General features: G+C 40.3%; 2 protein-coding genes across 2 annotated transcripts in view; both read right to left on the reverse strand.

Annotated features, from left to right (window-relative positions):
• Positions 1–27904, reverse strand: part of LOC120544669 (chromo domain-containing protein cec-1-like) — a 148801-nt gene that overhangs the window by 98551 nt on the left and 22346 nt on the right. The window contains exons 2-3 of the mRNA XM_039778594.1: positions 10622–10774; positions 3944–4218 (exon numbers count right to left, since the gene is read on the reverse strand). Of these exons, the coding sequence (XP_039634528.1) occupies positions 3944–4218; positions 10622–10714 (368 nt within the window). The 5' untranslated portion in view covers positions 10715–10774. The remainder of the gene's footprint in view (positions 1–3943; positions 4219–10621; positions 10775–27904) is intronic.
• LOC120571592 (zinc finger protein 239-like) lies at positions 18735–20449 on the reverse strand (the record flags this gene model as incomplete). Its single annotated transcript, XM_039820642.1, has 1 exon — positions 18735–20449. A coding segment is annotated over one exon (729 nt), but the record flags the coding sequence as incomplete, so codon positions are not given.

Consider the following 27904-nt stretch of genomic DNA (forward strand, 5'->3'; position numbering starts at 1 on the left):
CTAGAAGTAAAAGTTTCCCCACATTGTTCACAGCAGTATGGCTTCTCTCTAGTGTGAACACGTCGGTGAGATTTAAGGTTACTGCTCTGAGAAAAGGTTTTACCACATTGATCACAGCTGTACGGCTTTTCTTCAGTGTGAATGCGTTGATGTATTTTTAGGTTACTCTGTTGTGTGAAAGCTGCCCCACATTGATCACAGCTGTGTAAATTGTCTCTAGTGTGAACTCTCTGATGAATCTTTAAATGTTGAGATGTTGTGAAGGATTTGTCACAGTGTTGACAGTGGTGACGTTTGGGTCCCTCTCCTCCTCTCTGTTTCTATAGCAACACACAAACCGAGAGAGAGAGAGTTAGTGAACAACCTTCTTTAAACCCTGGACTTGCTCTCACTCACAGTTTTCACTCTTCATACAATAATGTATGACAAAATGAACTTTTCATAGTTCAGAAATATTCTACATTTTTCAGGCAAGTTTCCCCATTCATATGATTGACAATTTAAAAAACTAAAACATTTGATCACTCTCTTCAGTTTTACTTTCAGTTAGAAATTCCATGGTAACTTTAAAATAACACAAACCTTTCATACATTCTGGGTATTTTTCATCCTTTAAATCCCATTCAAACCTTTTGAAATACATACATTAATTTGATGTCAAAATAAAGGTAAAGTTCTTCTGGTTGCAGACATGTTACTAGGGAAGCCATCTGGCTCTTCTCAGTGTTTCCCACAGGTTGAGAATTTACTGGTGGTGATGTGTGTCGCAGGATGTGACAGCGCATGATGGCTAGGTTTAGTAATAATGGGTTCAGTTATAAACTAGTCAAACGAAGGTGAAAACAATGACTACACAACATTAACAGATCATTTAGAAAGAAAAAACAATTTACATATTTAAAAAAATAGACTAAAATATGACACAGAGGAAAATATTGCAACACTATGCGGCATCCGACAAAATTTCAGGGTAGTTATTAGGGCTGCACGATATGAGGAACATATGCAATATACCGTAACATTGTTGAATATCGGGATAATGATATAACTTGTGTATGTAGCCTACTCAGTTTGGCTGCTTTCATTATTTTGCTAAAAAACAACAAATTGCTCGTTAAATTTTAAACAAATGATGAAAAAGTGTAGCCATGATGTGCTTTGACAATTAAATCAGTTTTCTTTTTTTTGGCCAAATGTTAACGGTTCAGCACATAAATACTAGATAATACTATACTCCAGAAAATGACATGTTATTATTAATCTCGACACTGTTTTCTCCTAACTCCTGTTAACTCACATAAGACTAGGAATATCTAAAGTTAATTTTTTTATTATTTATTTTTAATTTTTTAGTTCATTTTGTTTGTTGGATCATTGTTAATTTTTTTTAAGTGTTTAATCCATGTTTTGGGGTTCCTAAACATAACCTACTGTTCTGTACTATACATGTCCTGTTGCACTCACTAAGTTCTCATCTGAGCAGATTTCTGTCATTCAAACAACTCTGAGTTGTAGTTTAAAACTTTCACATCCAATTTAATACAATTAAGAGTTTTATTCGGGCTCGGGTCCATAAATACAGTTAATGGATACAGGCACAGAGAACTGAAGGCTCAGTTAGCAACCATTAGCTCTGATTAGCAGTTAGCTCCGGTTAGCTAGCTCCGTTATAAAGACATGAAGTAGAGGAGCCTGCCGCGGAGAAGGGTAACAGCCAGACTCTGATAAATGATTTTCAGGGAGCTTTCACAGCAGCATGGCCCTGCTGTTTCTACGATTTTATTAGTACAGTTAATCCCATTGCAAGACCACCAGCAGCATACTAATACTAACGATAGCCTCTCTGAGCAAGTACAACGTTGACGCTGTCATGCATGTGGCACTCAACTTTCCGAGGGGAAGGGCTTGGAGGCAGCTGGTCTGTGTGCGCTGTAAAGGATTCACCGTTGGTTGGAAAGAAAATTTTATTTGGATTTTATCTACCTGGGTGGGTCTCAATTTACCTGGGCGGTGCACCCAAGTAGAACCAATGTATGGGAAACTCTGCTTCTAACCTCAGTAGTGTGGACATGAGGTGTAAACATAGCAAAAGATTTTCATTTTAAAAATGTAATGTTTAAAATAAAGCGAGGTTTGACCTAGTCTGATCAGAGCATCCTGGCGTTCTGTTTTTCACGACGGCAAAGCCAGGCTGAGGATGAGAGACTAGGTCGAGTCAGGCTGAGGAGAAGCGACTAGGTTGAGTCAGGCTGATGTATTTCGGATAGATGCGCATTCACGGCTTTCCTTACCAGACCGCAAGGTCGATCACAGATTTACTGATGCTAAAATGGAGAATACATATTGTTCATACTTTATACAGAGTGAGCAGCAGCTTCTTGTCGAAGTATGATAACGTAAAACATATTATTTGTAAAGAAGAAACGCAGCTGCTGTAATTAAACAGCGAGAGAAAGCGAGGCAGAATATCCATTTACTGACCACTGCTCTGAACTGAAACTGTCATAATCATACCATTCAAGGATTAGGTTACTAATCATTTGTACAAATTAACAGTTGTAGCTAGGGCTGCACAATATCGTAAACGTTGCGTTAACTTGAAACGGGTAAACCTTGTGGTGCATTCAAAGTTATTGTAAAATACCCTTTTCACATCTGTTTTTGTTGTTTAACAGCAAATTACTGGTGAAATAAGTTATTATTGCTAAGCATAGTACAGTTAACGTGACTCAGGTTGATGCTAGTGGGCTCAGGCAAAGCACTATTTTTGGAGAGTCCTACTCCTCGACCTGTTGATGAAACCAAATCCCAAAAAATTACTACAGCTCTTGCGAAATGGAGACCGGTCAGCATCGTAGAAGACTGGGGTCTTAAAGACGTACCACGGTTGGCATGTTCTGACCCGTCTTATACAGTAACTTCTAAATCATTTTGATAACTCACTGACATCCAGTGATCACCGGTTAATGAGACAGCGTTTGTACTTTGCAACAGTTCCAGTTGGGTTGCACACTATATTGACTCTGGTAAGGATAAGGATTTTTAGGTTTTTAGTTAGGTACTTGGAGGAATTGTGCAATACTGACAGATTCACACATTGTTCTATTGTTAACAGTAAATAAATAATAAACAAATACAAATCCTAAAGTCAAGTTCATAAAGTAACTTTCTTTGCATTAATTTGATTCGCAATCAAGATACACTGGTAATAATTGATTTTCATTGTTAATATGTACTGCAAATGCAAAATAATAGAATTTTAATTATGTGATAAAACATCCGATTAATTCAGTGACTAATCGCGATTAAAAAAAATTTATCGTTTGACAGCCCTAGTTATTATTACATTTGTAATAAATCATTTACATTCCTCCCTTTTTTGCGCTGAATTAATATTCATTAATATTGAGATTATATTTTTGGGAATCTTCAGTCTGGAGTAACCTCTTTCCTTTGCTCACCTCCTCCTTCTTCCTCTTGCTCCCTCTCTCGTTTGAGTCTCCCGAGGCCTCACTGACAACTTTCCTCTTGCCTTTCTTCTTCTCGTTCTTCTCCACTTTCCTCTTGCCCTTCTTCTTCTCGTTCTTCTCCTTGTGTTTCTGCATGTACTCAGTGATAAGGTCGACGTCCAGGTTGTCTTGTGGCTCCCATGTGTTATCCTCACTGGAAAGGTGAGTGCAGACAGAAGGAAATCTCATCAGGCTTTGTTTTTAGGCAATACATTCTCACTCTAATTGCTAATTCGTATTGTTCCTTTTTTTCTATTGCCATTTGGTAAGGTTATTTGCAGGTCTGCAACTAAGTGTCAAAAGACTTTCAACTTTGAGGGCATGATACAATGCCAGAATTTATGCTGTCGATTTATCTGCAATTTATAAATTAACAAGATACTATATAAATATATAGAGAACACAAAGTATTAATATTATAGACTCATACTTACTCTGAGAACCCCTTCCATTTCAGCAGAAACTCTACTCTTCCCTTCACCACTCTGCGGTCTAACACCTTCTCTACTACATACTCCTCCTCTTTCTCCTCCTTCACGGCTGCTGCTGCAGCTGCAGGAAGTGCTGCAGGCTGCTCCTCCTCCTCCTCTTCCTCCTCCTTCACGGCTGCTGCTGCAGCTGCAGGAGGTGCTGCAGGCTGCTCCTCCTCCTCGGCCTTTATGCCCTTCTTTCCTGCTACAGTCGCCAGCTTGACGTCTGCTGAGGGTGCCTTTGGTAGACCCAAGGGGGAAACATGCAGAGATAATGATACAAGGGTTAGAAGAACTAATGGGAGGTGTGAGTGAATTATAGTAGGGCTGAAACGATTCCTCGAATAACTCAAATAATTCGATTACAAAAAATCCTCGATGCAAAATTACATGCCTCGAAGCTTCGTTAAATCAATGTTACCAATGTTGTATCGCTGACAGACGGTGTTTCCGCACGGAGCATTATTACTGTCGCACAGACGAGGCTCAGTCTGCTGCTGGCGACACATGCCAGAGCGTAAATAGCGAGGGGCTAAGAGAAAAGACAGGCTGGAGAAAACGACAGAAAGTGTCCAAAGTTTGGAATCAGTTCAAACGTAATTAAAACTAAAACTCTGTACAGTATGTCTACTGCAAAATCAAACTAGCTTACCACGATAATAGCACAACGTCAGTGTTTTAGCATCTCAACAGAAAACATGGAGTCTAACTTAATCATCCATTCCACGGAGAGGACCGACAAACGTAAATCACAGAGTCTTATGGACGATGAAACTACACCAAACACAACAACTACCAAAATCAAAAGAGCTGACGCATTGACTATCCCTTCGGAAAAAAACGCTGATTGTTGTGCGCCTCTCTCTCTACGGAGAAACAGCTGATCAACGATCTAATAGCATAAGTGTAACAGAGCTGTGTGACATTATAATCAAATATATAAATGAAAATAGGTTGAGTATAACTAATCTTTACATATAGGCCTACCGTATATATAGATCAGTCTCAGGTTGAAACTTGAAACTAGTTCTGAAAGTTAAGTTGCACAACTTAATGTAATGTTTGTGTATGTTTAATGTATGCCTTAGTTTCAGGTTGATATCATTTAAAAAAAAAACAAATCTTTAAAAACAATGTAATATGGCACTTAAATGAACTTAAAATGTTTAGTTATTTTGAGAGATGATATTGTAAGCAATGTAGGCAATACAAATGTTGCTTTTTTCCAAAAATGTTGTTTTTTTCCCTAGTTTGGGTTGTTTAAAAATGCAAAAAAATTATTCGATTAATCGATCGATAAAGTGCTAGATTACAAAAAGAATCGATAGCTGCAGCCCTAAATTCAAATTCAAATGTTCTGTTTGAATGGAGAAAATGCGAGGGCTGATGAGGTGACCAATCCATAGGACTTCAGCCTCAATCAACGAAAGTTCATTTACCAGAAAATCGCCAGATGTTCCTCGCCTTGCAAAAGTTCGTTTTGGGAAACAACAACAAACTTTGAGCTAGTGATCTACACACTGAAAATGGCAAGTTTAGAACGTTTTGATCGTGCAACTAGGCAGGCCAGGGGGCGGTTTCACAAAAGTTGAATATATAAATAAGAGATAAAGCAAGGATTGACCTACTCTTATCTGTGCAGCCTGGCTTGGTGCGTTTCACGAAGGCCAAGCCAGGCTGAAGAGGAGCAACTAGGTCGAGTCAGGCTGAGGAGCAGCGACAAGGTCAAGTCAGGCTGAGGAGGAGAGACTAGGTCGAGTCAGGCTGAGGAGCAGCGACAAGGTTGAGTCAGGCTGAAGGAGGAGAGACTAGGTCGAGTCAGGATGAGGCTGACTAGGTGCAGACCTGCCAACCTTGAAGAAATGTTATGAGTACAACCCCCTAGATTACAATAAATTAGTATTACTGTGTAGAGGAATGGAGTGGATGAATGTCTGTAGGTGTAGTGAAACTACACAAATGTTTTCTTATATCCTGTGCAATATTTCGTGGCCATATATTTTTGTTAGTCTAACCAATAGGAGGCGGATTGAGCTAATAAATAGGCCTAAGTACTTCTGTGTTAAAGATGAGTCAGACCAGGTTAACACATAGCCTTTTTCTGATTACTGAAGGGAAATGAAGTAGTCCAAGTAATGATTTACTCATAAAACAACTTTAAATAGGCCTAAAGCAACTACTAAAAAAGCCTGGCAGAGACACAAATAACATGGGTCAGATATTTTCAGATAGGCTTTTCAAAGGTTGACATGGCTGACACTGCATTATGTCAGTTGCCATCACATTGGCCTAGCAAATAGCCCTCTTGTATGCTATGCATCATTAACTGAGCTTGTCACAGCTGGACTGTGGTGGTCAATGGTTATGATGTCAAGGTCATTATTAATGTTCATAAATTCAATTAGGCTAAAAAAATAGCCTAACTGTTACCTTTATCTTACGTTAATCAGCACCTGGCCTGTCTAAAACCTTTTAGTTTTCTAGCCATTCCACCACTTTTCTAACTTCCCCCAACTAATGGGAAGGATGGCAGGTGTGATAGGCTAGCCTATTGACACTATGAACGTATCGGGGGGTGGTCATGCTCCTCCTGTCTCATGCCTGGGCATGTCCAACGGTAAATTCAGATGTTCAGAATACAATGGTCAATTCAGATGTTCAGAATACAACGGTCAATTCAGATGTTCAGAATAGCCTACGAAATTGTGAATTATTTTCTAAATGAAGTTACTGTTAAGTTAGTGAGCATGGGACGCATGAGACGGGAGGTCTCCAGGCTGCAGCCATACACAACTTAGTATTTGAGAGTGGGACTGTGTTTGTTACCTGTTGCTCCTTTGTGTCTGATATCGAAGTCTGTCTTGCACACGGTGCAGACCGTGTGCTGAGGTAGCCTGGACATGTGAAGGCAAGGCCATCTCTCCCGATAGCTGTCAAGAAATCGCTGTGGTTTCCGAACCCTTTTTTTAGGCGGTTTAGCCATGGCATTAGGGCTGAACGATTAATTGCATTTGCGATAATATCGCGATATGTTAAAACGCGATTTCCTAATCGCAAAGGCTGCGATTTGGTCTCGATTTGATGACTCGCAAGAGCAAATCAGTCTGCACTACGCAGAGAAAGCATCAACTTAGCACGCTAACGCTACACTGTACCTTGAGCTGATCTCTGTCATTCAAACAATTCTGAGTTGAAGTTTAAAACTTTTACAGCCATTTTAATAAAATGAAGGGTTTTGTTTGGGCTTGAGTCCATACATGCAGTTAATGGATACAGGCACGCAGAACTGAGGGCTCGGTTGGCAACGAGCTAGCTCTGATTAGCGGTTAGCTCCGGTTAGCGGTTAGCTCAGTTATAAAGATATGGGTGGAGGAGCTGCCACTGAGAGGGGTAACAATCAGACTGATAAATGACGGTTTGGGGAGCTTTCACAGCAGCGTGGCCGCGGTGTTTCAACGGTTTTATTAGTACAGTTAATCCCACGGCAAGACCACCAGCGACTAACGTAACGATAGCCTCTCTGAGCTAGTGCAGTGTTGACGGTGTCGGCACGCAACTTCACGAGGGGGAGGGGCTGGAGGCAGCTCCTCTCTGTGCACTGTAAAAAAATATATGTGTGTGTGTGTGTGTGTGTGTGTGTGTGTGTGTGTGTGTGTGTGTGTGTGTGTGTGTGTGTGTGTATATATATATATATATATATATATATATATATATATATATATATATATATATATATATGTATATGTATGTGTTTTTACTTATTTAACTGTCTAGTGTGTAATTGTGTGTTGTTCATACTATACAATGATTTATTGTTTGTCTTTGTTGAATAATACAGAAGACAAAGAGCTTAAAAAAATAATCGAAGATCGAATCGCAATCGCAATATTTGGGGAAAAAATCGCAATTAGATTATTTTCAAAAATCGTTCAGCCCTACATGGCATGCAAACAGCCAGCCTGGCTTGCTTTAGGCACTGAATTGAATTAAACAAGCAAAGCATATGGCTAGGAGGGGCAGGTGGGCGGAGGGTTAAATGCAGCGCTCTGCGTACCTAGAGAGCAGCGAATCGTACAAGCATACTTAAGGGTCAAAATGCATGCAGAGTACGAAAAATGCGTACATGTTGGCAGATCTTTTGGTGGAGTCAGGCTAAGGAGGAGAGACTAGGTCGAGTCAGGCTGAAGTATTTCGGATAGAGGAGCATTCACGGCTTTCCTTACCAGACCGCGAGGTCGATAACCGATTTAGTGAAGAATATAAAATGGAGAATAATCTTTGTTCATGCTTTATACAGAGTGAGCAGCAGCTTTCTTGTGGAAGTATGATAACGTTAAAGACATTGTTTGTAAAAAAGGAGTCAAGGCTAAATTCATCCAGGATAACTGGAATATCCCGGCTTAATCCCTTATCCTGGTTATGTGAAGTAGCCCCCTGGACAAAACAACCACTGTAAAGTAACAGAGGTATTTGGTTGGTTATTTCTGGGAATAATTGTTAAGATTTACAAAGAATATGTTTAACGTTACGCCATTTTATATCTAACTGGGATGTTTTGGGAGTGATTGTGTCTATCTACATAACAGGCAACAGTTTGGGAAGAAGGGTGAAAACATGTCGTCTTGTTTGGACAAATCTTAGCAGTGTTTCCATTTCAGCTCAATGTGTCTTTACTGTGTTTTGCTGTCCTTTACGGCCACTCTGCTTTCTCTCCTCTCCGTTGATCTAAAAAAAGTTTGTCTTATCCACTATCTAGGTTTTGTGAAATAGCCCTCTGTTACTTTAGAGTAGTTGCTGTGTCCTGGTGGCTATTGCACAAAACTGGGATAAAACCAGGATATTCCTGTTATCCTGGATGAATTTAGCCTTGACTCGGTTTTACAAAAGCAGAGGCAGATAAGTTATAAGTTATTATATAGTAAAGTTCATAACATATATATTATATATATAGATTTATTGTCAGTAAGTTCTGGTTCATGAACACGGCGGCACGCACAGGGAAAAAATGTGCCATTAAATGTCAAATCTGTATATCCTAGAGTATCTTCGCTCCATCTTACCTCTCTCTCTCTGTGTGTGTGTGTGTGTGTGTGTGTGTGTGTGTGTGTGTGTGTGTGTGTGTGTGTGTGTGTGTGTGTGTGTGTGTGTGTGTGTGCTATTGCACATAACCATAAGGGATTAACCCGGGATATTCCCGTTATCCTGGATGAATTTAGCCTTGACTCCGTTTCACAAAAGCAGAGGCAGATAAGTTATAAGTTATTAAATAGTTAAGTTCATATTGTTGTTAGAAGTTTGATGAATATATTACTGCAGTTGTTGAGATAATTAGAAAAGGCCGATGAAGTTGCCAAATGTGTTTTAAATGAAGTCAGTTACTAAGGGCAATATATAAAGTGCTGTACATGTGTGTTTCTATACCAATGCACCTTAAATTATTTTAGTTGATTAATTTTTTTTTTATTCTTTAACGACTATAATTTGGGAGGATTGTACATTTTTAAGAACATATCCTAATTGTACAATCCTCCCAAATTATAGTCTTAGTTCACTGGACCAGTAACTATATAGTGTAGACTACTTTACCTTCATGTAACAACAGGGAGAGGACACCTCCATGGTTTTTGACCTTATATTTAGCTGGGGGGGGGGGGTTATAACTGATGAATATCCTCTGTTACATTCATGTTTACAGTGTGCATTTATATTTCACTTCATTCTCTTTATAGTTTCTAGATTCAAGACTCCAATGTCTTTCTGTTCTATATCCATATATACGAGGGAGCAAAGCATATAATAATAATAATAATAATAATAATAATAATAATAGAGAAGGAAACTGCCTCTATATAAAAAAAAACGTGAGAAAAAGCGTGGCAGATAATAGTGGACCGACTGAATGATAGTTCAAAAATATACACATGTACGTGTATGTGACAAATAAAGTACCTTTACATTGTAGCCCATGAGAGAGAGGGAGGAACAGAATGAAAGAGATATGTATGCATCAAATTCTAGCATTGTAGAACATTGATCTTCATGGTTAATTTCCTGAGTAACATTATCTTCTGCTCACTTTTAAGGCAAAGAGTACAACGGTTAATTTGTGCAAATGATTAGTAACCTGATCCTTGAATGGTATGATCATGATGGTTTCAGTTCAGAGCAGTGGTCAGTTAATGTATATTTTTAGGCTGCTTACATATTCAGTAGGTCCGTGATCGTCTGCCTCGCTTTCTCTCGCTGTTTTCATTACAGCGGCCGTGTTTCTGTTTTACAAACAATGTGTTCATGTTATCATACTTCAACAAGAAGCTGCTGCTCACTCTGTATAAAGTATGAACAATGATTATTCTCCATTTTAGCATCAGTAAATCTGTGATCGACCTCGCGGTCTGTTAAGGAAAGCCGTGAACGCTCATCTATCTGAATTACATCACCTAGTCTCTCCTCCTCAGCCTGACTCGACCTAGTCTCTCCTCCTCAGCCTGACTCGACCTAGTCTCTCCTCCTCAGCCTGGCTTGGCCTTCGTGAGACACACCAAGCCAGGCTGCACAGATTAGACTAGGTCAAGCCTCTCTTCATCAGTTATCCTGGATTTATAAATTCTACTTTTGTGCGATACCCCCCTGAACACTGACCTGAACATGGCTGGTATCAGAGTCCCAGTCTGCTGCTGGTCTTCTGGGGACCTTGTTGCTCCGCTGCTCCTGGTTCTGGTTGTCCTCCTCCATTCCTCTCTTGTCCTGAAATCCAGCAGATGTCCACTGGGGCTGCTGGACTCACTCTGGATTCTGTTCAGTACAAATCAAAGCACGCAGAGATATTCAGGAGCTGCGGTCTCCTCTCCTTTTCCTCACATCCACACACAACTAAAACAACAGTCGGCAAACTCAAAGCAGCGGCTGGAAAACTGTTCCATTTCCTTCCTCGCCAAAAAAAAAAACCCCATTTGGGTTAAAAAAAACAAAAAAAAATAATTTTAAAAAAAAATCTAAACAACAAAAGGTCAACATTTTGTTTTTAATTAAATTCACTCAGAGCATTTCAGGAAAAAGGAAACTCAATAAAAAGTGATTTTGCTGACACTAGATATCAGTCCAAAGCTCCCCACTATATGTGATTAAAGTGCTGCGAGCTGTAAGTTCACCACTTCTACAGAAGGCAGAAGATGACGTCATCTCGTAGACAGCTGTCTTCCTGTCTCACTCAGACTCCGTTGTTTAGGTGTGCTAACTTACACTAACAACTTTACTGTCCTCAATCTGAACTCGGTGCAGATCAAACACCAGAACTCTGGTCCGCTTGAAAACGGGGGTCCCGGTTCAGGTGGGAACGCGATCCGACCCAAACACAGGAAGTGGACCAAAAGGTTCTCTTCCAAGTGAACTAGAGTTCAGTTCCCTTCAGGTGAGAACTAGACTGGGTAAACCCAGCCCCATCTGACGGCGATTTGATTTCACCCTGTTCAATCTGAAAAAATTGAGCTTGGTCTGGTGATAGCCAGACTAGGTGAGAACGGGATCTGACTCAAACACAGGAAGTGGACCTAAAACAGAGCATTTACTAGCCTGCAGTTTCAACCTTTCACACAGTTTACAGACTTAAATATCTGGTTTAAGGGATGAGAACTTTCAGAAAATGTCTACATGCATAGCAATATGTAGAGTCCATCATGACAGAATACTGGAGCCATGGATGAAGATTAGACCAGTTTGTCCCCCATCAATGTGGTTGGGAATATATTCAAGTTGGGCTGTACTGTTACATCATTCTTGGACTTGCTGATATCTGTACAAAGATGGACAGTAAACTTGAGCACAACTACAACATGTATTTACTTATGCATGTACTGTATATCTGCATGTATTTCAAAATGTAGGCCAAGTATTTACTTAAAAAAAAAAAAAAAAAAAAAGAGCCATATTGACACAAATAAGAACGAACAGCAGAAAGCAGCATTTTAAGGACACCCAGCAGGCCTACCATTACATTGTAATTGCACTGCTTTGCAAATATTAAGAACCTTCTTCATCCCAGACCTGATGGTGCAGTACTTGATCCACATGGATCCACTTGCTGTCCCTCTGGCTGTTCCTCTCTCTGTCCCTGTAGGGTTTCTTCCTCCTCACCCTCTTCTTCATCCTCCTCACCCTCTGAATCTCCCTCTCTGTGTCAGAGCCCTCCCTTTCATCACATGCCCTCTCTCCAACCTCCCCAGACTCCTCTGGCTCTCCCTCTTCCTGCTCCTCAACACCTTCATTTGTTTCTCTCCCTTTTTGGTTTCCTGGGGCTAAAAAGGACGCTATGTCCCTTCCTCGTTTCATGACAACTATTAGAAGAAGAAAAAACGGAGGGGCATGCATTACATTTCGTTTCCTAACCATCCCTGCCTACTTAACACGGGCAGATAGCCTGTTGATTACTTTACTCAAATGGATTTATTATCGCGATGCAACAGCCGAGATGGATGAAGTCCCGTGGTTAACATCCCAGCATTGTGTAGTCCTAGCAACGAGACTGACATTTGGATATTCGCTTCTGCTTCGATGAGTTTGTTTAGATATGATTAAGTTTCTAAACATATCGAGAGCAGACATTTCCAAACTTGATTTCATTCTCAATTTGAGGAACAAAAGGAACCCGGTTATGAGCAGCAGCAGCAACAACAACAACAACAACAACCACAACAACAACAACAACAACAACAACAACAACAACAACAACAACAACAACAACAAGTCCCTTCCGAGATGAAATGGTTGATCTTACCAACAGGAGAACTCGGAGCTCCTCTGTTCTCTCCAAGAGGAGTTGCTGTCTCATCCACCGAGCACCACCACACGCTGCACGCTGCAGCCTAGTGGTTGGGTGCGCCGCTCTAATCTACCCGTGTAGAACGTTGCGTCGCACATTAGTTCCGCTTTTGGCGCTCGCGTGTAAAACCATAATAAATTCATAACTTTTTATTTGGTCAGCACGGGGGGGCCACAGGGGAGGCCAGGGACATGTCTAGGGAGGCACGGGACTCCCCCGACATGCCTCCGTGTAGAACTGCCACTGTTAAGGGACTGGGACATCCTACCAGAAACGTACAGTATCTGTCCTGGAGTTGCTACAGTGAATAAAACTTGTATAATCCAAAACCAGTGTTGCCACAGTTACTTTGAAAAAGTAACTTAGTTACTTTACAGATTACTTGATTTTAAAAGTAGTTTAGTTACTTTACAGATTACTTGATTTTAAAAGTAACGAAGTTAGATTACAAGTTTCTTTATCATGCAGCAGCCTCAACATAAAAATGACAACCGGTTTACTGTGAGGCAGCTCAGCGTTGCCAGTAGTAGGATCTGGTTTATTATGGCACGAAAGCGAGCGAGTCAACCGTGTTTAAGGACAGCATTTCCTCTACAACATAGGCCTACTGCCCGACCAACTTCTTCAACTCTCCCCCACTTACTGGTTTTGCACAGAAGTCCAGCTTTTGTTGTTTGGGTGGTGGGGCCTCCTCCTCTCTGCTTCGCTCCACCTGCTGGGACTAGCTCTGTAAGTTTGACTGCAGCGCTGCGACTCCAAATGGTTCTTCAAATTTGACGTAGTCGCCACCAGCACAGAGTGTACAACCAACCTTAATATTGCCGTCTTTAGCTGACACAAACTCTAAATAGTGAGTGTATTTCCAGCTAGAAAACGCACATCTCTCTCCTCCCTCCATTGTTGTTTACGTTTGTGTCGCTGCGTGGTACACGTGAACTGTCCTCATGCTGAAAACGTGACTTGTCGCATACGTGACTTCACTCCTCGAGACGCAAGAAGAAAGCAAAAATATATTTTTTTACTAAGGAAAATGACAAATAGTAACGCACAGTGACTTGGATAAGTAACTTTAATCTGATTACTGGTTTGGAAATAGTAACGCGTTAGATTACTCGTTACTGAAAAAAGTGCTCAGATTAGAGTAACGCGTTAGCCTACTAGTAACGCGTTACTCTAATCTGACTACTAGTAACGTGGCATCACTGTCCAAAACTGACAAAAAATACTAAATGGGTGATTTCTGTGAATTGCTTTTTAAAGGAATTCACATTAATTGATAAAAAACATTAAATGTTGCATAAATTCTACAAATAAATCGTATTTTACAACTGTCCCCATGTTTTTGGTCAGCCCTGTCACGTTACATCAAAAACAACATAAAAAGTGTGTAATACGCCTTTAAGGTTATGACTCAGAGGACATGACATCATTTGACTGAGTTGATGCTGAACAGAAACAGAAATTGTGTGTGGAAATATACACGCTAAAAGTCCTGATTATTTACATGGAGTCTGGTGGAAATATGCTGGCTCTATACACGCTAAAAGTCCTGATTATTTACATGGAGTCTGGTGGAAATATGCTGGCTCTATACACGCTAAAAGTCCTGATTATTTACATGGAGTCTGGTGGAAATATGCTGGCTCTATACACGCTAAAAGTCCTGATTATTTACATGGAGTCTGGTGGAGATATGCTGGCTCTATACACGCTAAAAGTCCTGATTATTTACATGGAGTCTGGTGGAGATATGCTGGCTCTATACACGCTAAAAGTCCTGATTATTTACATGGAGTCTGGTGGAGATATGCTGGCTCTACACACGCTAAAAGTCCTTATTATTTACATGGAGTCTGGTGGAAATATACTGGCTCTATACACGCTAAAAGTCCTGATTATTTACATGGAGTCTGGTGGAGATATGCTGGCTCTATCAACACATTCTCACACCCAACTCGTAAAATAAAGACGTTCGGTCAGGAGCCTTTCTCGTTCTTATTTGACGTTAAAAGTTTCCTTTAGCGTCTCATGTAAACGTGCTTGGTCGCCACTATTGCCGTCCCTTTTTCGGAGAAAAACAACGGGGAAAGGACGCCTCAAAAGCCGGGAAACACACCGTAGACCGGGGAAACAAAAGAAAAACAACGGGGAAACAAAACGCCACACGCGGGGCGCGAACCCGAGTCTACTGAGTGAAAGTCCGGTGTTTCATTTCATTCATTTTGCATTTAGTTGTTCCACATTCCCAGACATTTAAAACAATTCAATCACTGAGGTTATTCTACAAGTCAGATGAATAAATCAGCTGTTTACTATCTGACCTGGTCTGTTTCCTGCTGCTCCATCATTCTTTAGTGTCCTCTGGAAACAGTTTGCTTTCTATTTTCTGACTTTGTATGACATCATCAGTGTCTTTGCTTTCAGTCTGAACACACCTCAACAGATTTAAAACCACATTCAGTCACAGAAAATACAAACAGGGAATATAAAATGTCAGAACATTAAATGAAAAGTTCACACTTTTCTCTCTCTCTCTCTCTCCCTCTCTCTCTCTCTCTAACAACAGAATGAACAGATGATACACAGGGTGTTGTGAATATGTTACATTTCACATTAAATTCTATGTTTTTACCCATTTATTCGTGTCATAAATTGTAACACTGTCTTCCTCCCAAAATATGTATCTGTGTGTTAAATATCATTTTTGGATAACGCTCTTATTAATACAGTACGGTAATAGTGTTGGTTGTTATATTTGAGGTATTACAGTTTCTCATACTGCATGTATGCCATGTATGCCAGTTCACTTGTGTGTAATGATGGAGACGATGAACAGAGCCGTGCACATGTATGGAATAAATAACGATATAAAACAGACGCTCCGCTTATACTTTCACGTCAAGTTCAAGTCAGTTAAATTAACACACCCCATCCGTTGCACCCTGCATACACATTTTATACTTTTTAATACTCAATTCAAACTACAAAGTCAAATGAAATTAGATGTTATAATAATGTTAATCCTTAGAGTTTTTGGGACAAAGAGTCTATGTACATCAATGATTGTTTGTTCCACTATGACAAAACTATCATATGTGCAGAGGGTCAGTTACTGGCTTGTAAGAGAACTAAAATCCAAACTTTAAGAGTCTGACTGGCCAACAGGAATAAAAGACGGGAAAAGCAATAAGATGAGACAGCCATTAGGCAGAAAGGTTAGAACCCTAGTGCTACCAAAGCAGAAGGTAATAGCAGAAGCATTAAAAGGTGAAGGAAGTAAGGTCAGTATTGGGATGGCATTTATTGTTGAGGAGTCATTCTGCAGCAATGGAAACAAGGCAGACATTTAGAAACTTTGGTTTTTGTCATCACACAAGGCTAATTGATTATGAATTATTGATATAATCAAGTGTAGCAGTCATTAACATGTGTCCTTGTTTTTAGACAGCTGTGATGCTCCACCAGATGTTCCAGCTGCGGTCAGTTAGCTGCACATGTCCAAACTGTGCAGCTTGATGCAGAATCAACAGTAGCAGTTGACAGGCTGTTGTTCTACCTCCCATTCCTCCTGTTTAACTACACTGGGCACTTTTCCCCAGGTTTGGGAAAAGACTTGGGGGACCATATTTGGCAGGAGGTTTAGGGGTCCTCCCCTTAAGAAAATGTGACGATTTAAAAAACAAAATACAATTTGACAGCATTTTGGAGCATTATTATGACCATATCTGTGTCTAAAACAGTTAGTTGTGATGCTGAGATTGATTTTACATTCACTTGGCTTCAGTACTGTCCAAAACTGCTGGAGTCTGTGATGAAGACTGAAGCTAAAAGTTCAGATATAATATTCACAAAGTCAACATTAATTAAAGTGGTTGTACTCCCAGTGTGTGTGTTGGTTGGCTGTCCCAGCTGATTTCTGCTGATTGGAAACATCTCCAACTTTCCATCCAACAACTGAAGAAGGAAAGTGAACCGACAGCAGCACCTGTCTGTCCATCAGTCACCTGGAGCGGGAGGGGGGGACACGCGCTTCTGCTGTTCTGCCAAAAAGTGATCTCAGTCCCTACCTTTACACTGAAAGGTTGTTTCTGCCTCAGAAATACTGGATTTCTTTTATATCTGACAGATTATAGCCCACAAGAACTTAACCAGTTTAAATACATTCTTTAAGAAGCAATACATCCATAAAATGCACGTTTCCACTTGCCAAAAAGTGATCGTAGCTCCTAGCTTGTGTTTGAACGGTTGTTTCTGAAGAGAACATGAGAGCGAGCAAAGAAGACACATGTTCATGTCTTAATCATCAAAATAATCTGCCTTAGGTTGAGCACAATAAAAGTGAAATAAAAAGTGACCAAACTAAACTAAAGATTAAAGTCAAAGTAGCAATAGGCTACCAGTGTAGAAATACTCTGTTACAAGTAAAGATCCTGCATTAGAAAGTCTACTTGAGTCAAAGTAGGCTACACACTTACTCAGCACTAACTTGACGTATTCAACGTAAAAGTACTTACTGTGTACATTTCAGAGTGTGAAATTATGGAGCCTTCAAGGTTCTGAAAGATGATATATTTTCTATTTTAGGCACAAGTCTTATTATGGTGTGCAACAAGATTAAAATGATAGATGTTTAAAGCCTTCAGTCTGAAAAGGTTTAATGAACAGGCTCTTTTAGCGCGTTCATGAACAACACTGATGAGCAAGTTGAGCAAAATTATGAAAGAGACCAACAGGTTCTCTTCCAAGTGAACTAGAGTTCGGTTCCCTTCAGCTGAGAACTAGACTGGGTAAACCCAGCCCCATCTGACGGCGATTTGATTTCACCCTGTTCAATCTGAAAAAATTGAGCTTGGTCTGGTGATAGCCAGACTAGGTGAGAACGGGATCTGACTCAAACACAGGAAGTGGACCTAAAACAGAGCATTTACTAGCCTGCAGTTTCAACCTTTCACACAGTTTACAGACTTAAATATCTGGTTTAAGGGATGATAACCTTCAGATCCATATGCAATGCCTGTGCAGTTTAGTTCCCCCAGCAAATGTGAATGCCTGAAACTCTTTTTTTCAATTTACAGCGTTAAAATGCATTTGTCTATTCTAGCGAGTCAGCTTCCAGTAATATTACAGTTCCCTCCATACAGTGGCCTATGTTTTAACAGACACTCTGCTCCAACTCCTCTTTAACACAACTAAAGACATTTAATGATAGAGCCAACACTGTCAGCTGCTCCCATTGTTCACCTTCCTCTAAAATATTAGAAACACTAAAGCAGAACCAGAAAAGCCAACACGGTAGAAATGTAGTGGAGCTTCATTATTTCGGAGAGTTTCCCTCTGATATTCTGTCCAATCAACAAGCGACTGCTTCCACCACGTGACGTGTGTTTCCACTGTTTGCTGCGTTTGATAAAGTGCAGTGTGACGCAAACCGAACCAAATGAAAAATGCAACAATGTTACAACTTCAGCCCCGAATCTCCCCGAGCCCACCGAACTACAGAGGAGCAACTAACGGAGCAGACTGTTGCTCAGCAATGAGCGCAGATCGATAGAGTTCAGTGACGCAGATATTTCATACAATGTTAGTATTATTCATATTTTAAGGACATTCATATTAATTAGAACAGTTTCCACTTTTGCTAATTTTTTGCACAAGAAATGTAAACTAATTAAAACTATTCCAACTTTTCCAACTATTCTTACTGCTTCACTTTCTTTCACATTAATGCCAGCAATCTAGTTAAACTTGAGCAATTTAGCTTTTCAGCATTCACAAGCATTTCCTGCAGGAAATGCATTTTCTAGTTACTTTTCAGATGAGTTTTTACCCTTACTTCATGTTTGTGATAAACTGAAGTATGAGGTCATAAGAGTGTCAAAAAAGAATAAACCTGTAAAATAAGAAGAAACTAAATGTCAAAGTTCAATTCAATTCAGTTTATTTAAGAAGAGGACAGATCAAATTAATAAAACAAATGATTATACATTGGTTAAAAATCCCAGAATTAGCCAAAAGCTCGCAAACTTCCCAGATTGCAGATTTTCTTACCAAACTTTTTCAAAATATTTTGAAGCTATTGAGAGTGTGATTTAATACAATTTAAACAGGTGAGTTATATGAACAGTTGTTATGAAGTGTAAAATTAGCTTCATAGACCAAAACCATTTTTTTTAACCAGGCTCTAAACATGTTTATTTCTGATGTAAAGTCTGGATTTTTTCACATGGGGGTTTATGGGAAATTATGTGAGGAACTGTTCAGTGACACACATAACAAACATCGTTTTCAGCATCTTACTGAGATATTAATAATCACTCAAATAAAACATACATAACCTGACACAAGCTAGCATTAGCTCATTTCAGTATCAGGACAGTCACTTAACTTACTGTTAGCTTAAAAGAAGGATTAATGTTACCTTTTGTGATACTAAATTCAACACTTGAGTAAAAGTATAATATTGTAAAACACATTTTTCATCTGTGAAATGTTATTCCATGTTGCTTTGTTTAGCATTTCTTTCACATGAACATCATATTAAGTGACAATAAACTGAATATTTCAGGAGCTTGACATCACCTTAGTGAACAGCGATGGGGATTTTTGTAAATTGTATTTACAAGGTGATTAATTAAGAACAAGAAACACTTCTTTGTTGCAGCATTAGTTAAAAAGTGCTAGCAGTTGATTTCTGAACTCAGAATATTTTATTACAGGAAAACTAAAATAATTTTGAGTGGAATAAATCCTTTCAAAGGGAGGGAGTGTAATGTGTAGTCCTAGCCAGGATAACATCCATGCTGTTCAGAAGATAAAGTTACTGCTGGTCAGCCTTCAATGTGGAGAGAAGATCAGAAAATAACAACACAGCTATCAGGGCATGAGGAGGAGGCAGGAGGAAACAGCTTGGCTCTGAAACATGTTCACAAAGAGGCAGTGTGAACACGCTGGTGAGATTTAAGGTTACCACTCTGAGAAAAAGTTTTACCACATAGATCACAGCTGTACGGCTTCTCTCCAGTGTGAATGCGTTGATGTGTTTTAAGGTTCCTACTCTGAGAAAACGTTTTACCACATTGTTCACACCAGTACGGCTTCTCTCCAGTGTGAACGCGCTGGTGTTCTGTAAGGTTACTATTCCAAGAAAAAGTTTTCCCACATTGTTCACACCGATACGGCTTCTCTCCAGAGTGAAGATGTTGGTGAATTTCTAGGTTACCAGTATGAGAAAAGGTTTTACCACATAGATCACACCAGTAAGGCTTCTCTCCAGTGTGAACACCCTGGTGAGATATAAGGTTACCACTCCTAGAAAAGGTTTTACCACATTGATCACAGCTGTAAGGCTTCTCTCCAGTGTGAACACGCTGGTGAGATAGTAGGCTACCACTCTGAGAAAAGGTTTTACCACATAGATCACAGCTGTAAGGCTTTTCTTCAGTGTGAATGTGTTGATGTGTTTTTAGGGTACTCTTTTGTGTGAAAGCTGCCCCACATTGATCACAGCTGTAAGGCTTTTCTTCAGTGTGAATGCGTTGATGTCTTTTTAGGTTACCCTGTAGTGTGAAAGCTGCCCCACATTGATCACAGCTGTAAGGCTTCTCTCCGCTGTGAACTCTCTGATGAATCTTTAAATATCCAGATGTTGTGAAAGATTTGTCACAGTGTTGACAGTGGTGATGTTTGGGTCCCTCTCCTCCTCTCCGTTTCTATAGCAACAGACAAACAGAGAGAGTTATTGAACAACCTTCTTAAACCGTGGACTTGGTAGTTATTAGGGCGGCATGATATAAGGAAAATATGCAATATGCTGTAACGCTGTTGAATATCGCGATAATGATATAACTTGTGATAAATAAACAGATATTAAAATGTAGCCTACTCAATTCTGCTGCAAACAACAAATTGCTCGTTACATTTTAAAGAAATTACGAAAAAGTGAAGCCATAGCCGCTTTCCGACCGGAAGGATTTTTGCAGTTCCTAGAACATAAAATTCCTAGAACCCTTTTTTCTCGTGTTCCGACTCGACCAATATGGGGATTTTTAAGTTCCTCTGGCCACAGTTCCTGTAACTCTTTCAGCTCCTACTTGAGGGCAGGCTCTTTTTAGCCTCGTGAGACCGTCCGGATCTCGCGAGCTCCAGTTTTCCACTCGCAGATCATTCTGGCATCTTGAGATAGAGAAAATTTTGAGCCGTTAGCCAAACGACCGGGCCAATCAGCGTTGGTTTTGAGGCGGGTTAGGTGGTGATAGACTGATGGTTAACCAGTATTTTCAGACAGCGGTCCAGGAACCTGAAATGGTGTCTTTTATTCCTAAATTCTCGTTACACAAACGGCAAATATCCTTTACCGACATGTTGCTTGCTTGCTGAGCTAACGAGCTATGCTTTGCCTGCAGCAGCAGGGGCGGGCTTGTGGTTGTATTTTCATACGCTTCGTGGATCTGATTGGTTGATTTGGCCCGTCTATCACCAACATAGGTGATAGACGGATGGTTTATCCAATCAGCTAACCAGTATTTTCGCCCCTTCCCAAAAGTTCTCCAACGGAAAGTTCCCAGATGGATATGCCGAGCAAATGCGAAGCAATCCATCTGGCGGAGTCAGGTTAGGGTCTTTTCACTGTTCCCTTTTAAGCTTATGAACCTAGGTCAATGAGGGTCAGGTTTCCGGTACAGACAGACCAACAACGGGACAATTTTAATAATTTTAACAATTTTATTATTTTATTCATCACTAATTTCACTTCTGACCAGGAGCAGTGTGTTCATTAGGGCAATATGGGCGAAGCACTGTCAAACGGGAAAGGGAAGGGATTTTTTTTTTAATTAATCAATTATATCACGGCAACAGTCGTTATCAGTGTTCTAATCTAGACGTCTGATCTACCACTAAATGTCCAATCAGGCTAAAGTCGTGCTTCAAATGGCCCCGCCCCTTTTGGGGCGATTTCAGTCAGGTTGAAAATCACCCCAGAAGTCTCTCATAGACTCATGTAAAATCTTTTTTTTTCAAATATCAGAGCTTTCAATACAATCTCTATGGGTTCCAGGAGGGCTTGCACTTATGCTCTTTCGTCATACGTAACATAACCATGAACGTAACTAAGAAAAGAGCGGGTAGCAGCGTCAATCAATTCACGTACTACTGTCAAGATGGCTAGCGTTCAGTGCAACTCGATTGTCTCTTTGAAAGAAGTTCCTTTTAGTCGGCGAACAAATCAAGATAAATTGGCAATGAAACAATTAGGACCTCCCAGACAAACTTTAATAATTCAGCAGGTTTCTACTAAAGGGGGAAAGCCCTACACCCGAGGATTTTCCAAAAATTGGTACGAACGAAAAACCTGGCTAGCAGGCTGCGATGTAGCTAATGCAGTCTTCTGCTACCCCTGCTTACTCTTTCACCCTGAAGGCTGCACGGCAGACAGCACCACTTGGACAGCGACTGTCCATCTTTCAGAAAAGATTTTAGAAACATGAGCTGTCAAAGACCCACATGGATAGCGGTTTGAGATTGTCTGCTTTGGGGAGAGTGAACATTGCCACTCAACTGGATGAGGGATACAGGCTAGCTGTCCGCCGCCACAACGATGAGGTTAGCAAGAACCGCCACATCCTCAGCCGGCTAATCCAGTGTGTGAAGTTTTGCGGAGTGTTTGAGTTAGCTTTGCGGGGCAAAGATGAAACTGAGGGTTCCACCAACCCTGGTATTTTTCTTGGACTTGTCAACTTTGTGGTACAGTTAGATGAGGTGTTTGATGACCATCTTAAAAATGCTAAAGTTTTCAAGGGCACATCAATGACCATTCAAAATGAGCTACTGGAGTGTATGCTAGCGGTCATGAGGGAACATATTGTGGAGGAGGTGAAGTCGGTGAACTTCGTAGCTATCCAAGCTGACGAGACCGCGGATGTTTCTACACAGACACAGCTGGTGCTTGTGATGAGGTACATAGATAGCAACCACAAAGTGCAGGAGCGCTTTTTTGAGTTCCTTCCCATCTCGGAATCAACCTCAGTTTCAATCGCCAGTGTGCTTTTGGAGAGACTGAACGGTCTTTTTGCCGACGACGAGAAAGTCAAACTCATTGCGCAAGCTTACGATGGAGCCAGTGTGATAAGGGGAGAGAAGGCTGGTGTGCAGCAAAAGGTGCGTGAGCATATCAAGAATGCCCATTACGTGCATTGCTATGCGCATCAGCTGAATTTGATCATGCAGCAAGCTACTTCTCACATCAAAAAAGTGAACATTTTCTTTTCCGATCTGAGCTGGATTGCAACTTTTTTTTCCCAGTCACCCAAACGCACCAGCATTCTTGACCAGACTGTTGCACGAAGACTGCCCAGAGCTTCATCCACACGGTGGAACTTCAACAGCAGAGTCGTGAACACTGCCTACGAGAATCGGGACGACCTCATAGAATGTTTTGAAGCCATCAAGACGGGTTGATTTGACCAGCCCAACGTGAGAGAGGCATCTGGCTACGTGAGGATGCTACATGATGAAGATTTTATTTTTTTCCTGGGGCTTTTTCACAAAATCATGCCCCACGTCGAAATTCTGTACACGAAGCTACAGAAGAAGGACATCAATGCCTGTCTTCATCAAGTGTGCCCTCGACAGCTTCACAAGCAGTTTGCAGGCCATAAGGTAAGATTAAACAATATCATTCGATCTTTCTCAAAGCAGAGCTTTGTTATTTGAAAATGTATGCATGAAAGGAGACCACATTTGTATTTGAAATTACATTATTCTCATTATGTATGGCCAGTGGTGTAATCTAGCTTACTTTATATACTATGTGTACTGTACAGTGGTGCTCGTAAGTGTATGAACACATGCTAAAGTTGACTAAAAAGAGGAATAAAAAAATAAATAAAAAATCATCTTTTGGAAATTGATCTCAATGCCTTAATTAAAAATCCAACCTTTAAGGACACCAATTTTCTTTTTTATTCCTCTTTTTAGTCAACTTTAGCATGGGCTCATGAACTTATGAGCACCACTGTATACTGTGCTGAACATCCAGGCTATGTGAGACCAAAAGGCTAACTTAAACACTAAAGACTTTATGCATCCCTGCCCATTTTAAGTGGAACTGAAGTATTTGTACAATACATGATACATTGCATATACCTGTGCATCACATAGACTACAGTACTGTACAAAGCTAACAAACACATTGGTCTGTTTGCCTTCAGGGACTCCTCTCAACAGCAGCTGCAAGAAGCAACAGGAGACAAAAGACCCAGAACAGCTTTGAGAGAAGAGGAGAAGCAGAGGCTGTCTGAAGAGGTCTGCAACACCATCCTGGATCACACCAAAGAAAGGTTCTCTTTCTCTGGTCACCTTGTGAGTGCTATCTTACTGCAAGCAGATATGTTTGAAAGGTACTGCCATTCATTTCCTGATGAGGCTCTGAATGCCACTGTGAATGCATACCCCATGCTGAGCAAGGCAAAGCTCAAGACAGAACTCTCTCTGATGTATGAGAATCCAGAATTCAAGGGCTGCTGTGGTGCACTGGCACTGTACCAGGTTATCATGAGTTACAACCTCCAGGAGACGTTCTCTGAGACTGTGACTCTGTTGAAAATCCTCATAACTACTCACATGACAACAGCTGAAGCTGAGAGATGTTTCTCAACTTTGACACGAGTTAAGACATTCCTGCGAAATTCAATGGGCCAGGAACATCTGAATGCACTGGCCATGCTTTCCATGGAGAGGGAACTAGTCCTCAACATGCCTGATTTCAATGAGAAAGTCATTGACCGCTTTGCTGCATTGAAGGAGAGAAGAGCACAGTTTCAGTAATGAAGCCTCTCTCTCTCTTTGTCCCTCCCTGTCTGTCTCTTTAACACACACACGCCCAAATCAGTTCACAGTTGATGTTGTTTAAAAGTTATTTTTCATTCCAAAAAAAGTAATTAAAAAAAAAAAATCTGTTCATGTTCATTTTTACAAATCTATACAATTGGCCAGGATATGGTTGTTCATATTTACAAATCTATACAATTGGACAGAATATGGTTGTTCATATTCACAAATCTATACAAATGGCCAGAATATGGTTGTTCATTTTTACAAAGCCATACAGATAGATGTGTTTACCTTTTCTAGAAATTATTTTCAAATGCTGTTTTCAGGCAAAATGTCTATCACTGTTCATTTTCACACATCTATACAAGAGGGCAGAATATGGAAGTCTATACAAATTGCTTATTACCAATAACTTGCATCAATGTTTTCAGTAGCCTCTATCAAAAGCTCCTGCTTGCTTGTTGTGAATTATGCTCAGGTGCACATATTTCCAATTCAACCATGAGGTCTTTTTGAAGTAAGTAATATCAGAATTCTTTAGTTTAACTTAGCAGCACCACCTCATCATTCTGGTTTGGTCTTCAATGTGTAAAGCCAAGATGCCCAGACCACACTAGGTCAAGCCTCACTTGTTCATTCCCCTATTTGGGACAACGTTATTTTGCTTTTATTAAGTAGCGGTCATATCCTACATTCCACAAAATGTAGTTCTAAAGATCCACTTCTCTCAACAATTTGTCTACTTGTTATTGCCATGCTGTTACTATTTATTGTTTAAGTGTGGATTTCCCTTTTACTCTTAGACATTATTTGGCTGCACTACCTTTGAAATGTTGTAAATGTGGTAAACGCTCTTGTTGATCCTGCAATCTGAACAAATACCAAGATGCTGTATTTTCAGCTGATATTTCATTTATGGAAATGCATATTGTTTATGCAGTGTTGAGGAATGTGAAAGAACACCCTTGATTATTTTTACTGTGATAACTTATTTTGCTTTTGTAAGCCAACACTTTTGAGATCAGTCAATAAATGCTTCTGGTATTGACTTATATGCTGCCCCTGTCTTCATGTTGTTGCTGGACATATCTTTTTTAAAATGTGTGTAGGTCAACTAAATAATCAGAAAAATTCCCCCTCCTGAGAATTTTTTCAGGAGCCGCCACTGCTTCTGACAACGTTTTAGGCGAGAAATGAACTGTTTATATTTTGAATATAGGCAGTCTTGTGAAAATTTATGCTGAATTGACAATTTGCTTCAAAGTTTTCAGAGTTGAGAAACTCCATGAAGTGAGGCGACAGCCAGCAGGCGCGTGCCGGGGCCGCTAGCTCGACGCTCAGCCACTCATGCTGAGAGACCTCTCTCTCAGACCGTTCTCGTTAATAAGAGGCTTTTATTTCGCCGTTGACGGTTCGTTTTGTTTAAATATTCCAACACATGTCCATCATAAGATTAACAGGAACCTGTGGTTAACTGTCTTTTTGGAGTTAAACTCCACAAGCGTGTCCTGCGGCCGGCCGTCACACACACAGTCACACACACACACACAGTCTCACAGTCACACACACACACACACAGTCTCGCACACACACACACAGTCTCGCACACACACAGCAGGCAGTGGCGGGGGGAGAGAGAGATATGTTTCTCTTCGGGAGACTTTAGTATTCAGTTCATATTTCTTTGGTGTATTTGTTTTCTAATTTTAATGCTATAAAGACCGTTGCCGTGCTTGCATCACTCCCTTACCCCTCCTACCAGTCCCTATGGCCACTTGGCCAGTGCGAATGCAATTGGAAAAAACAGTTTTGGGGGAGAGTGGTTAGTAGATCTGTTTAGTAGTGGACTTTTCCTATAACTACGTTCCTGTAACTACTTGGTCGGAAAGCGGCTCATGATGTTCTTTGACAATTAAATCAGTTTTGTTGTTTTTTGCCAAATGTTAACGGTTCAGCTGATGAAATACCCATAATACTATACTCCATACAAAAAATTATGGGATTATTTTTGTGACTAATTCCAAGCAAAACTTCTCAAGTATCAAAGAAAAAACACTAACAAAAGGTAAAACTTAAAACTTGCAAACAAAACATGTGTGTAGTCGTAAACTATTGTTTTTTTTTATTTGTTTGATATTATGTCCTTTTGTTTACAGTTCCCTCTGCTTCTTTCTCAATGATCAGTCTTTTGCTCTCTCCATCACGTTTGCAGTTTTGCTCCCAGCTTTCTCGTTTCCTGCGCTTCCTGGGGTCCGTTCTAGGAAGGAGGTTTAACAAGCTCTGAGTCTAACCCTGATGTCTGAGTTGATTTACCCTGAGATGGAAACTCTGAGTTTTCGGTTCCAGAACAGCTGATTAGAGTTGGTTCAATCAACTCGGAGTAGGTTCACTCAGGGTTACGCGCATGTACCACTACTATAAAAAGGCAGTATGAATGGAGCCATGATACTACGATTTACCATGGCAACAACCACAAACAAACGGGTCGGCGGAAAGTCACAAAAATAATGCCATCGAAAATTACATGTTATTAATCTCAAAACTGTTTCCTCCTAACTCCTGTTAAATCACATAAGACAAGGAATATCTAAAGTAAATTCTTGTTCATTTTGTTTGATAGATCTTTGCTCATTTTTGGGAATTTATTAATCCGTGTGTTGGGGTTCCTAAACATAGACTACTGTTCTGTACTATACATGACCTGTTGCACTCATTAAGTTCTCATCTGAGCAGATTTCTGTCATTCAAACAACTCTGAGTTGTAGTTTAAAGAGGTGATATTATGCTTTTTGGCTTTTTCCCTTTCCTTAACTGTGTTGTATATGTTTTTTGGGCATGTAATAGGTTTAAAAAGTGAAAAAGCCCAAAGTCCACCCCAAAGGTAGTTTCCATTTCCAGCAGAAAACACTGTTCACAAACTGCTCCCAAAAGCTCTATTGTAGTGAAGACTTTTCTTCTGTGACGAGCTGACGTCAGCTCGTAACAGAAGTTATAAAGCTCGCCTAGCTGCTAAGCTCCCCTCCCCCCCCACCGCCACCACTAATTCAAGTTTGTTAGACCCAGAGCGGCTGGAGAGTTGAGAGTCTCGGTCATGTCCAGGAGACGCTGTATTCGTCAGTGCACAGGGAAATTTCCTCTTTTTCGTCTTCCAAAAGACGATGAATTTAAGAGTCAGTGGTTAAAATTTGTTTTTGGCACTATTCCCCAGGACTACAACCCCAACCTTATGTTGTGTTCTGTTCATTTTATGGAGGACTGCTTCCTGAACCTGCAACAGT

The sequence above is a fragment of the Perca fluviatilis genome, chromosome 2 (genome assembly GCF_010015445.1).
Source record: "Perca fluviatilis chromosome 2, GENO_Pfluv_1.0, whole genome shotgun sequence".
NCBI classification, from domain to species: domain Eukaryota; kingdom Metazoa; phylum Chordata; class Actinopteri; order Perciformes; family Percidae; genus Perca; species Perca fluviatilis.